This window comes from Chionomys nivalis, chromosome 6 (genome assembly GCF_950005125.1).
Source record: "Chionomys nivalis chromosome 6, mChiNiv1.1, whole genome shotgun sequence".
NCBI classification, from domain to species: Eukaryota; Metazoa; Chordata; class Mammalia; order Rodentia; family Cricetidae; genus Chionomys; species Chionomys nivalis.
Genome location: NC_080091.1, coordinates 19386922 through 19400781, shown reverse-complemented (window position 1 = coordinate 19400781; position 13860 = coordinate 19386922). Strand labels below are relative to the sequence as shown.

Here is a 13860-nt window from a genome sequence, read left to right as displayed (position 1 = left end):
AGCCATGGGTTTCATGGCCCCTTCTCATTTAGGGAGAAAGTGTATTTCTCAGTTATATTTTAAGCACAGTCTTTTTTATTTTTATTTTTTAATCCCTGAGCCATCAGCTATTCTCACCCCTGTCCCTAGGCTGCTGTCTCTTCTGGATTTTTTTTTTTTTAAGGTTGCAATCGCCTGGTTAACTCTTGATTAGCTCCGTTCATATACTCCATGTTCTCCATTTATGTGTGCACACATATAAGCATATACGGGAATATATATTTAAGTTGAACTATCAGGGAAAAAAATGAATGATTTTTGTGAAGTAAAGCTGGCCCCCTCTTTGCCAAAGTGGCGTTTACCCACTCTTGGGTTCTTTTCAGTAAGAGAGAAATAACCTGCCTTGAGCAGGCCCTTCTCCAGACAGCTTGGCTCCTGGCCAAAGAGTTGACTAGCTGAACTGTATCTTTCTGTTTCTCTCTCAACGGAGCCGAGTCTCAGCCGAGGGCGCAGGATGTTGTATAATTTGGTTCACGTTGTTAGCCTCTCAAAATAATGAGGAGGAGGCTAGGGTGGCATTGCTCAGCCTGCTGCCTGTCACCGTGCTGGCTGCCTTCAGTGCTCCTACCACCAGTATGCTGGGGCTGCCCAAGTTGGCACCAGCCACTCCTCTAACTTCCCTGCGCCCTCTTTTGTGGCGCTTAGGCAACCTCCTAAGGATTCAATACAGCTTTTCATTTAATGCAGAATTAAATTTTTCTTTTGAGATTTTAATCACAACATCCCCTTGAGGTTAAACATGGGTGTCCTTATAGGATGGTGTCCTTACACACCAGCTGGGATAAGAGAAGGATGCTGCTCTTTCTTCTTCTAAAGCCTTTTTTTTAGGGGGGGGGTCTCTTGTCATGTTAACAAAACCAAGAATTCATGTGTTTCCTCCTAAGCAGTGTAGGACCATTGTATTCATTTGACCTTGCCTTTTTGTTATCTCTATGCAGTGATTGCCTAGGGAGAAAGTTAAGTTCACCTGTAGCCAGCAGGAGTAGGACCACAGGAGTTAGGGAGCAGAAGTTCCCTGAGTGAAGTCCAGTGGGCTCTGGCCTTGGCCTTGTCCCACTGCCCTATTCAACCAATGAGACAGCGGCACAGGCGTGAAGTGACTTGCCCACACCACAGCAAGTGGGGTGGGGATGTTGAGAAGACATTTGCTGGGGACCCTGGGATGGAGTGCTCCTGTATGGGGCTTTATGCAATAGGGCTTGCATGCGGAATTCTTAGAACAGAGTTAAATGTTGTAAAGATCAATTTGACAAAGATTTGTTGGGCACCGGATGTGGAGGACTCATGAAGGGGTGGGTGGGTGAAGGCAAGGCTTGAGGGGGCGGGGCCAGGAGAGGCTGAATGTTGTTGGGACGTGAATGAATAAGCAGTTGCTGATGCCTGCCTCCGTGATTCAACATTGATGTTGGTGTTGTGTTATTTTGCAGGTAAAGATGAGCCCAGCAGCTACACATGTACGACTTGCAAACAGCCATTCACCAGTGCATGGTTTCTCTTGCAACACGCACAGAACACTCATGGATTAAGGATCTACTTAGAAAGCGAACATGGAAGTCCCCTGACCCCGCGGGTTGGTATCCCTTCGGGACTAGGTGCAGAATGTCCTTCCCAGCCACCTCTCCATGGGATTCATATTGCAGACAATAACCCCTTTAACCTGCTAAGAATACCAGGATCAGTATCGAGAGAGGCTTCCGGCCTGGCAGAAGGGCGCTTTCCACCCACTCCCCCCCTGTTTAGCCCACCACCGAGACATCACTTGGACCCCCACCGCATAGAGCGCCTGGGGGCGGAAGAGATGGCCCTGGCCACCCATCACCCGAGTGCCTTTGACAGGGTGCTGCGGTTGAATCCAATGGCTATGGAGCCTCCCGCCATGGATTTCTCTAGGAGACTTAGAGAGCTGGCAGGGAACACGTCTAGTCCACCGCTGTCCCCAGGCCGGCCCAGCCCTATGCAAAGGTTACTGCAACCATTCCAGCCAGGTAGCAAGCCACCCTTCCTGGCGACGCCCCCCCTCCCTCCTCTGCAATCCGCCCCTCCTCCCTCCCAGCCCCCGGTCAAGTCCAAGTCATGCGAGTTCTGCGGCAAGACGTTCAAATTTCAGAGCAACCTGGTGGTGCACCGGCGCAGCCACACTGGTGAGAAGCCCTACAAGTGCAATCTGTGCGACCACGCGTGCACACAGGCCAGCAAGCTCAAGCGCCACATGAAGACACACATGCACAAGTCGTCCCCCATGACGGTCAAGTCCGACGACGGCCTTTCCACCGCCAGCTCCCCGGAACCTGGCACCAGCGACCTGGTGGGCAGCGCCAGCAGTGCGCTCAAGTCAGTGGTGGCCAAGTTCAAGAGTGAGAATGACCCCAACCTGATCCCAGAGAACGGGGATGAGGAGGAAGAGGAGGACGATGAGGAAGAAGAGGAAGAGGAGGAAGAGGAGGAGGAGGAGCTGACGGAGAGCGAGAGGGTGGACTACGGCTTCGGGCTGAGCCTGGAGGCTGCGCGCCACCATGAGAACAGCTCTCGGGGTGCGGTGGTGGGCGTGGGCGACGAGGGTCGCGCCCTGCCCGACGTCATGCAGGGCATGGTGCTCAGCTCCATGCAGCACTTCAGCGAGGCCTTCCACCAGGTCCTGGGCGAGAAGCATAAGCGTGGCCACCTGGCCGAGGCCGAGGGCCACAGGGACACTTGCGATGAAGACTCGGTGGCCGGCGAGTCGGACCGCATAGACGATGGCACTGTTAACGGCCGTGGCTGCTCCCCTGGCGAATCAGCTTCAGGGGGTCTGTCCAAAAAGCTGCTGCTGGGTAGCCCCAGCTCGCTGAGCCCCTTCTCCAAGCGCATCAAGCTGGAGAAGGAGTTTGACCTGCCCCCAGCCGCGATGCCCAACACTGAGAACGTGTACTCGCAGTGGCTCGCTGGCTATGCGGCCTCCAGGCAGCTCAAAGATCCCTTCCTTAGCTTCGGAGACTCCAGACAATCGCCTTTCGCCTCCTCGTCAGAGCACTCCTCGGAGAACGGGAGCTTGCGCTTCTCCACACCGCCCGGGGAGCTGGACGGAGGGATCTCGGGGCGCAGCGGCACGGGAAGTGGAGGGAGCACGCCCCATATTAGTGGTCCGGGCCCGGGCAGGCCCAGCTCAAAAGAGGGCAGACGCAGCGACACTTGTGAGTACTGTGGGAAAGTCTTCAAGAACTGTAGCAATCTCACTGTCCACAGGAGAAGCCACACGGGCGAAAGGCCTTATAAATGCGAGCTGTGCAACTATGCCTGTGCCCAGAGTAGCAAGCTCACCAGGCACATGAAAACGCATGGCCAGGTGGGGAAGGACGTTTACAAATGTGAAATTTGTAAGATGCCTTTTAGCGTGTACAGTACCCTGGAGAAACACATGAAAAAATGGCACAGTGATCGAGTGTTGAATAATGATATAAAAACTGAATAGAGGTACATTAATACCCCTCCCTCACTCCCACCTGATGCCCCCCTTTCACCTCTTCCCATTGTCCTCCAGCCCTACTCCCTGTAGGATTTTTTTCTAGTCCCATGTGATTAAACAAACAAACAACAGAAGTGATGGAAGCTAAGAATATGATTGAGAGTGCTTGTCACCAGCACACCTGTTTTTGGTTTTTGTTTTGTTTTTGCTTTTTTTTTTTTTCCTTTTTCTTTCTTCTTTTGTTGTTTTAAGTTTCTTTATGTTCTCACCGTTTGAATGCATGATCTGTTTGGGGCAATACTGTTGCATTTTACGCAAACTTTGAGCCTTTCTCTTGTGCAATAATTTACATGTTGTGTATTTTTTTTAAACTTAGACAGCATGTACGGTATGTTATGGCTATTTTAAATTGTCCCTAATTCATTATGAGCAAACACGTTGCTGTTTCCAGTTCCGTTCTGAGAGAGTGAGAGAGAGAGGGGAAAAAGAAACAAACCATGCTGCATAATTCTGTAATACATATCATGTACAGCTTTATTTTATAATGGAGGGAAAACAGTGTTTGGGTTCACAGACCCTCTACAGACAGAACAGAGCGCACTAGGGGAAAAAAGAATGTGCTAAATGTCTGTCTCTAAAGGGTTTCATGTATTAATTGGAGAGGGGAAAAAAAGGCCTTGAATTGACAAATTAACAGAAAAACGAGTTTTATTCTATCATTTGGTTTTAAAATATGAGTGCCTTGGATCTATTAAAACCATGTTGATGGTTCTTTCTGCTTGTTATAAAGTTGTAGCTTAATTCAGCATTGGGTGAGGCAATGAACTTTAGGATCTAGCTTGTAGTTCTCTTCACAACAATGGCTACCTAAAATGTGACCCACTATGTCCCAGTTACCCCTCATCTTTTCCCTCGACGTTAACTTTGTGAACAGAACTGATTATACCAGTATAAAAGCTACTTTGCTCCTGGTGAGAGCTTAAAAGGAATGGGCTGTTTTGCCTAAAGTTTTATTTTATTCTTTCTAAATGATGATGAAATTGAATGTGAAGTGTGCAAAGGCCCTGGAAGGTGGTGAAATAACATTAGGAAGGAGTTGTCTAAAGTAATGCATTTAATGACATTCTGGCACCAAAAGAAATAGATGCAGACCCACATGGTTGTCAAGTGGACAATCGAACGATACACTTAAGATCTTTTAGACTGTATTCAAAAGAAGAGGGTGTCGCAGTGTGACGGAAACATACAACCAGTGATTCCTTAGCACAGTGTGGCACTGCTCGCCATGTTAAACTAGAGCAGGTATATAAGCTAATAGTGATACAGTGATGATTAACTATGAATTGCTAAGACGTACATTTAATGTGACATTCTTCAAAGGAAGAGAAAGAGTTTTAAGAGCAGCAGCATCTGTGTCTGTGCTCCCTAAAAGTTGTCCTGCGTTCTTTCCCATACACTGCGTGCTATTTGTGTTAACACAGAAGACAATTCATTGCTTTCATTTTATTTGATTCCTTTTTCTTTTTTTCTATTTCTTTCCTTTTTTTCTTTTCTTCTTTTTTTTTTTTAAATTAAGCTAGCATCTGCCCCAGTTGGTGTTCCAATAGCACTTGACTCTGCCTATGATGCCTGTATCTTTTTCTCTAATCAGAGATACAGAGGTTGAGTATAAAATAAACCTGCTCAGATAGGACAATTAAGTGCACTGTACAGTTTTCCCAGTTTACAGGTCTTTATTAAGGGAAAAGTTGCAAGAATGCTGAAAAAAAAAATTGAACACAATCTCATTGATGAGCATTTAAAAAAATTTTTAAAAACTAAAAAAAATACAAAAAAACAAAAAACAAAAATCAAAAAAAAATAAACAAAAAACTTTGCCAGCCATTTACTTGACTAATGAGCTTACTTGGACGCAACATTGCAAGCGCTGTGGATGGACAAAGAACACACTTAACATAGAAATGAATGATGCTTTCGCTTCTACAGTGCAAGGATTTTTTTGTACAAAACTTTTTTAAGTATAAATGTTAAGAAAAAAATTTTTAAAAAAGACACTTCATTATACTTAGGGGGGGGGACAGCATTATAGGGTTCCATTGTCTTGGTGGTGTTGCAAGACCTGTCATCCATTTAAAAACGGTAGTGGAAATTCTCTGCCTTGGATCACACACCGCTCTTCAGGTTGTACAAAAACATCCATGGGGAAAGGTTTAAGATTCTATAGTACTTAAATATAGGAAAATGCACACTCATGTTGATTCCTATGCTAAAACACATTTATGGTCTTTTTTCTGTATTTCTAGAATGGTATTTGAATTAAATGTTCATCTAGTGTTAGGCACTATAGTATTTATATTGAAGCTTGTATTTTTAACTGTTGCTTGTTCTCTTAAAAGGTATCGATGTACCTTTTTTGGTAGTAGAAAAAAAAAAGACAGGCTGCCACAGTATATTTTTTTAATTTGGCAGGATAATATAGTGCAAATTATTTGTATGCTTCAAAAAAGGAGAGAGAGAGAGAGAGAGAGAGAGAGAGAGAGAGAGAGAGAGAGAGAGAGGTGTGGCATTGTACCGAGAAGCCATGTAATGGCTGTTTGGGGACCCTGCTAGAGTGTCACACGGTGGCTGTCATGGGGTTGTACATATCCTTTTTGTCCCTTGCTCCTGCTGCCATGCTGTAACGCAGTACTGCAAGCTAATAGCGTTGGTTTGTTCTGTAGTGTGCTTTTGCCCCTCTCCCCCCGTCACCCACCTCCCAGCATCTCCACCTTCATATGCAGTAAAAGAAAGAAAGAAAAAGAAAAAAAAAAAGGAAAAAACAACAACAATGTTTTGCAGTTTTTTTTTCATTGCCAAAAACTAAATGGTGCTTTATATTTAGATTGGAAAGAATTTCATATGCAAAGCATATTAAAGAGAAAGCCCGCTTTAGTCAATACTTTTTTGTAAATGGCAATGCAGAATATTTTGTTATTGGCCTTTTCTATTCCTGTAATGAAAGCTGTTTGTCGTAACTTGAAATTTTATCTTTTACTATGGGAGTCACTATTTATTATCGCTTATATGCCCTGTTCAAAACAGAGGCACTTAATTTGATCTTTTATTTTTCTCTGTTTTTATTTTTTTTTATTTGGATGACCAAAGGTCATTACAACCTGGCTTTTTATTGTATTTGTTTCTGGTCTTTGTTAAGTTCTATTGGAAAAACCACTGTCTGTGTTTTTTTGGCAGTTGTCTGCATTAACCTGTTCATACACCCATTTTGTCCCTTTATTGAAAAAAATAAAAAAATTAAAGTACAATGTAAGCTTCTTGTGTCCTCATTTGACACACTCTGTAAATTACTTCCAACAAAATAACAGGTTTGAGAGAAGGCCAGCCTGTCTTTTTCAGAATTATTTCTATGGGCATTTTGATGTGTGTATTATACCCTAAAGGAGCATAAAGTACTTACTATATTAATAGACATACCTCAAGCCGTGGAAGTAGTTTTAGGCATTACAGTTTTAGACGAAAAGTGATTTCTGTGTACTGTTCAAAACCTCTGCTCTGTCTCTAGCAGAATGCACTAGGTACACGTGAGCCTGGGAGCAGCCCACTTACTTCCTTTGGATTCTCTGCTGTGCTCGTGTGTCTCAAAGTCCTTCCTGTTCTCCCGCTATTTCCCTATCGTAGAGTGTGTTGCCAAAGAAGGGGTCCTTAAACAAGTAGCTCCCTCTTTCCACAGAGTGACCTCTTATAATAAACATGACTCTTTGCCTCAACCCTAAAATTCCAGAAACAAAGGCAGCAAATAGATTAAATCTGTTAAACAGCAATCAGATGAGGGGAGGAAAAGGATAGGAAGAATAGAGTGGAGACCAGCCACCAGAGTTGGCTAGACCAAGCCACATCTCCAGAAGCCGCTGTTGGGCTCCTAAGATGCATCACGGTTTGCCTTGTGATCCTGAAATGCTATGGTCTGAACATGCCACAGGTGTGTGTGTGTGTATGCGTATATATGTATATACGCATACACACATACATACATATATATGTATACATTTATCTATCAAAAGTTCTACCTTGCTGGTGGCAAATAAGGGTAGATAACCCTTCAATTAATTTTCTTTTCATATTCTGCAATGGCTTGAAAAGCAGGTTAGGTCTGTGTTAAAAATCCTCTCCTTAGAAATCTGTGTTGTCGGTTTCCCAGCTACTGTGTGTTGTAGCATCAACCTGCCTTATGATATAGCACACGCCTCTGTGGTACTGTCTCCCCGTCTCCAGTGTAGATGGATGGATCCGACAGTGTTCTTAGTTTTGTAAAAACCCCCACAAAAGCTGTTCTGTTGTCTTCTCGTGGTAGCATCTTTGTCGCATAGTTCTTCCCTCCTGGTGACCGCCAAGTGGCCTTTTATACGAGGCCAGAAGAGTTTGGTCTTTTTAAGTAGAAAGTGAGGTATTTGGCTTTTACTTTTATTTATTTATTTTTTTAAGCCAGTTTGAGTGGGAAAAGGGGACTTCACTGGGAGACGTTTGGAACTGGGGGGAGGGTCAAGCACCTTGGGAAAGTTGATCTTTTTTTTTTTCTTCAGTAAACTGAGGGAAGAAATCTGTGTTTTCTGGGTACCAAACTGATTCCAGAGCAAATGGGAATATGTCCCTGCACCCTGTTGGCTGTAGAGGGTAGTGGCTTCTTCCTCATACTAGATGTCCATGCAGCTTCTGTGGGTCCCCATTGTGCTGTCCAGGGGAGCTCAGCATGCAGCTGTGCAGATTTTATATACAGTACTTATTTTAATTCCTCGGTATATAATGCTCTTAGCGTAATTAGATTTTGCATCCTGACAGACAGAATTAATGGTGGATCCAGTGTCCTTATAAGTTGAGATCTCTTAAATCAAACTGGGGATGGGGAGGGGTGCAAATATCTGGTGATAAATCACAGATTATGCTTGATTTACATGGTCCCAAAGTTAAATAAATTTGTTGGGAGACAGCTTCTTCAGGTTACTTCCTCTCGTGACTTATTACAACCCTTCGATAAAATATTACTTCTGAAGCTCTGTGAGCGGAGGGGGCATGAAAACTTGGACACGGAGAATAGGACTTCTAAGGGACATTTTCTAGCCTGAACCCAAACATTTTAAATTGTACTAGAGAGGAATTTAAAAAAAAAATTTCCCACCACATAACATGAATTACCGATAGATCTTTGAAGGAGGAAGTACCAAGACTGTCCATTATCACCGAGAATTCACTTTGAGCTTTGAAAAGTCTTGACATGCCAGTAGAATGTTATCTGTGCAGGTGAACTCCTGATGCCCAGGATGCTCCCAAGGGAATAAACAAAGCAAAACAAAGAGACCTTCATTTGGAAAAAAAAAAAACGTAATAAGCAGGAATACAGCAAATTCTAGCCCCTATAAATGTTTCCAGTGTGTCTCTGTCCTTCCTGGGATCACTTGCTATCTTCTCATTTACGGTCTTCAGAAAGACCGAATCCGGCACATTTTAAAGGTTGCTCAGAAGTGGGGTGAGCATTGCCATTTGTTGTGTACCAGCCGTGGCAGGAAGTGTGAAGTAGTTGATTCTCCTGCTCCCTCCCCGCCCACACCAGGGCATTCAGTGGCTAGAACTGTTTATCTAAATACCATGTTTTGTATATATATATGCAACAGACCCATATTGTAAATATCCATGAGGGCTCAAGTGAGAACTCAGGGAAGGGTGGACTAGGTATCCTTTCAACTGCGAAAGGAAGGAAACAAGGTGGTTTCTTCACAGACACTGGGCTTGGCTGGAAGACACCAGGATTATTTGGGACCAACCCAAAAAGAACCTGAGAAGCCCCTGGGATGGTCTTGACCGCCTCCCCCTTTCTTTCCTCTGAGAGTTAGGGAGGAAATGCTGTGTCTTCTGGTTTTGTGATCCTTTCCACACCCAAGCGTTGTTGCTGATGACTGTGTTCTCTGTGTTCTTTACCACGGAATTTACTCATTGTCCCCTGGCCTGGCGTGTTAGGGAACTTTTTTCTATTTTTAAGTTGTAGAAATTTCGCTGCGATTGATAGCGTTTTCAGCCTACTTGGGAAATTATTTTCTTGAGACAGCACTAGCTTTGAAAAAGCATGATCTCTCCTTAGCAAATCTTCCTAAGCATCGCCTGAGGCTTTCCCAGAACTTTTTTTTAAAGAAGTGGACACTAGGCGGCATAGGCTGTGCTCCAGAGCTTGCTACCCCTGCAGAATGCAGACGTGGCTGGTTGGCCATTCACTCTGGCTATCTTGCATCTCATTATCCTGTCAGACCACTGTTTCATCTGCTATAGCACATGACCATGGAGTCAGTCTTTGGGGAAGGAGTCTGGCCTGTTTCTAATTCCCTGTGTCATCTGTCATGGGGAGCAGCAGATCCCTCCCTCCCTCCCAAAGGGGAATAGGAGCCAATCCAGTTCACAAGGGTCATTGTACTAAGTAACCAGACTTGGCTGAACACAACTCAGCGATTGATCCAAATACTCTTTTTTTCTTCTCTGTCACATGGCAAAAACTATGTTAGGAAGGCACCATGAATCTACCAGATTTTTCACAGAGACAATGAAAAAAAAAAAGAGAGAGAGACAAACTAAACAGTTTCTCTTAAGCAGAACCCCCCCCCCCCAGGTCCGTGGAGGGCTGGGTGAGTTTTTAAATAACCAGGAATATGGTATATGTGTATGGTGTGCTTTGTCTACTAGGGCTTTAAGTTTAAGTAGTGGGGTCAGACAAAAGGGTTTGGAGGGGCATCCCCTGAAAAGGCCTCAAGGGCAGTGCTAACACTGGGCCAGGGACAGGATCCCCTAGAGTCCACCTGGTCTCCACTGCTGGGGGGGGGGGCAGTATGTGGAAACACAGCTGAGTTCCAGACCCCAGGCCTCCTGCCTCATGGAGTCAGGGGAGAGGAGGCCCCAGGCCCCTGCTTCAGGTCACCATGGCAACGAGGCCTGGAATGCCACAGTGCTAGCCTTCACCCCCAGCACATCTGGACTCTCAGTTCTGTTGCTTCAAGGCAATGCCCACAGAGGGTGGGGTGGGGGAGCCTGGAGGAACATCGCCTCTGCCCTCCCTTCACCATTGCCTTCTCCGGGACCAAAAAACAAAACAAAACAAAACAAAACAAAACCACAAACAAACAAACAAACAACAAAAAAAAAAACCCGCATGTCTAAAAGAAGCTCCAGGCAGTTTGGGTGCAATTTGAGGGCGACTTTTTGGTTTTCTCCTCAGAGGTTTGTTCGCCTCTGGTAACTCGTTGGCTGCTTTGACGTTGAACTTGATGACATTCCATGTTTTCGTTGGGCTGCTTTCACGTCAATTTTGATTTTTTGTTTCCTCATAATTTCATCATCATTTTAAGAAACCGTCTCCCTTCCCTCGCCCCTCTCCCCCTATCCTTGACCGAAGGACTGTTTGCTGCCAAGTTTTCCCAGTCGTAAGGAACAGTGTTTCCTTCCAGGTGTGTCCCAAGTACAGTAGGCCTTCCGTATGATGGGTTAGGGAGTCTGGGTCCTTCGGGTGACGAGGCGGGAGGTGTGGGAAAGCACCTCAGAGGTGGACGTGTCCAGGGAGGGAGAGATTACATTAGAGATGGTGCCAGTGGCTCCCCCTGTGGTTGATTTAAGTCGTAATTTTGAAAAGCTAGCAAGAGAACAGAAAAATCACCAGGCCAAGTCACACCTGTACTCTTTTTTCCTCCCTCTGTCTCCAACGTCTTTGCAGGTTCTTCACACACCCCCATTCGGCGTAGTGCCCAGAGAGCTCAAGATGTGTGGCAGTTTTCGGATGGAAGCTCAAGAGCCCTTAAGTTCTGAGAAACTTTGAAGCCCCCAGGGGCGGGGTGGACATGTGCCGCCCAGCCGATGTCAGCGTGGCCCGTCATCCTGCTAGTTTGTGGCGTTCTCTGACAGTAACCCTTCACGAAGCCGTTGTGCGAAGACAAGAGTCCTGCCGAGTCCTTCCAGCCTGGGCCTGCAGTGCCATTTTATTTATATTTTTTAATAAAAAGTAAAAACAAAAAAACAGACCCACATTGGAACAGTGCACCCGTCCCATTAGAGGGCCCCCGGACCGTCGCTGTCCCAGCGCCGTCCAACCCCTTTTGAAACCAGCCAATCCAGCCACCCTTATTGTGGAAATGAGCATGAGTCCCGAACCCCTTGTTTCTATACATTCTATGTTGTCTTTTAAAAAGTGTGCTTAACATTGACATAATAAATGTTGGAGCTTTAGGCAGCGTGTGCTTGTTCTTTAATTTTTAATGTTCGCAAGACAATGTGGCCGCTTTGGGCTTTGTGTTTGTGTACCTGTTCCCTGCAGGAGCCCATGGGGTGGGCAGGAGGACCGGACTCAAGGGATGGGCAGAAAGAAGATGCACAAGAGGAAATAGGCTTTCGCTTATCAGATAGCATACATTTTCAAAGAGAATCAAGATGCAAAACTAGGGAATAAATCATAGCAATATCATAATTAATGTAGTAGTATTGCTGTTTATTAATGCTGACGTGTGGTTTTTCCTGTCTGACTTATAATTTGCATACCATTAAATAATGCATAAATATGGCACACTGAATCCTCTTTCTCAAATATATGCTTTTGGTGACTACATGTAGAAGCTGCATTTGTTAATTTAGTTCGGGAAAAGATAACATCACAGCGGATGGGTGGTAAAAAGCCAGTAGTTGCTTGTGAAATATCCTGATGCCAGGATTCCAAATTCCAGTGATTAGGTCTTAATGCAGACGAACAAACATGAAACTGCCTAATATTTACATCCGAAAATGCGGTAAAGGGTCTGACAAGGGGCAAGCATCGCTGGAGGAAAGAGGTTGCTAACTATCAGAACAGACTCTTTCAACTATGAGCTCCTTCTATCCTAAAGATCTGTGACACGGCTGAGCCCTACAGATAGGTGCTAAATTCACCAAGGACTTTTCTCGGTTTGGTGTTTTTCGCTGTCTACAGATCCAGAAGAGAGCTAGAGACAATGTGGCATATTAAAATATGCTCATAAATAATAGATCTCAGACACCTGTGCATTACAGATTTACATATTGGCTGTGAACCTAAGTGGGGAAAATCTTATCCATTCACCCTCTGGCTAGATTACCCAACCCAGTGAAAAGATAGCAGAATAATTGGCACCTGGATTCCTCCGCGCTTATTCATCATAAATAATAGTGCTCTAGTTTATATTTGTGCAATCCTTTCATGAGCATTGTTTCATCTGCGCCTCGCTGGGACACATCCCACAGCTTTCAGTGTGGAGGGGACCAGGGCTTGCTAAGCCCATGCGGCTTGGATTCTAGACTGGAGTTGATGCTGCTAAATTCTATTCCGTTATAGTCCAAGGGAATGCCCCTCCCTGAGTGCTTCCGCTGTTAACACACAGGCAATTCAGGCTCACAAACATGTGTGGGTTTCCACATACAGAGACCAAGGATGTCTGCTGATGGAGCAAGGGCTCCTCCTTGCCATCTTCTCTCTCTCTCTGGCCCTTTCACGACAAATAAAAACTTAGACTGCACACATCTTCATGTGTTTTTGGTGTTCTTAGGTCAGAACAGGACTTCCAGACAAACAGTTATTGCCAAGAGAAACCTCCCTGCACCACATTGTCTGACTTGTTCAACTCTAAGCTCTGAGCCCACAAGGCATCTGGTGAACAGCATCGCCTAGATGTGCGGGCTCTTTGCTGATTCCTAGGAAAAGTGGTGCCACCTCTCCTGGGAGACCTGAGGGAAACTGCAGTCTTGGGAACCGGGCTGACCTCGCCACGCTTTCAGATCTGGTCTGTTCTCATCCCCACCTTGTTTCTTCTTAGACTCTGTGGCTAAATGAACAGGTAGTTTTCAGAGTCGTTTTGTTGGAAAGGAGTGACTCAATGCGAGTAAAGGGTATCCGCTCCTCCTCCCCTGTAGAGAAGACCCTTCACTAAAAATAAACAAAACCCCACATCCTCACTCACACCTTTGGTTGCAAAAAAGAAAGTAAGATTCATATATAGGGCTCATTGCAAAAGGGTGTTAGCCTGGGTGGGGGTAGAAGTCTTGAAACCTCGCATGGGATAGATGATTTGGGAAGCCATCTTGCTGTGTGATATGTCAAGGTCATGGTTGTTTGAGGAGGGTGGAAGCGAGGAAAGAAACTGACAAATCTGACTGGGGTCCTCACTGTGCCCTCTCTGGAGAGAGGAACTTCAAATTGCAGAGAGATTAATTGATTGCCCAGCATGCACTGCTCACACATTAGAGGACACAGTGTTGGCTGCTTGGACGATGAGGGCCAAATCTATCGGCATCATTCTTATCCTCTTCTCCTCTGGTCTGTGCACATCAGCGTCGTCATCTGTCCAACGGTC

The 13860-nt window shown here is 45.2% G+C and overlaps 1 protein-coding gene across 5 annotated transcripts in view; it reads left to right on the top strand.

Annotated features, from left to right (window-relative positions):
• Positions 1-11731, top strand: part of Bcl11a (BCL11 transcription factor A) — a 96080-nt gene extending 84349 nt beyond the window's left edge. The window contains exons 4-5 of one of the 5 annotated variants that reach the window (XM_057771759.1): positions 1467-3209; positions 11223-11731. In XM_057771759.1, coding sequence (XP_057627742.1) covers positions 1467-3209; positions 11223-11314 — 1835 coding nt within the window. In that variant the 3' untranslated portion in view covers positions 11315-11731. Of the gene's footprint in view, positions 1-1466; positions 7384-11222 lie in introns of those variants that run through there. The other 4 variants (XM_057771762.1, XM_057771761.1, XM_057771760.1 and 1 more) reach the window with 4 other exon arrangements.
• Positions 11732-13860: the final 2129 nt, after the last annotated feature.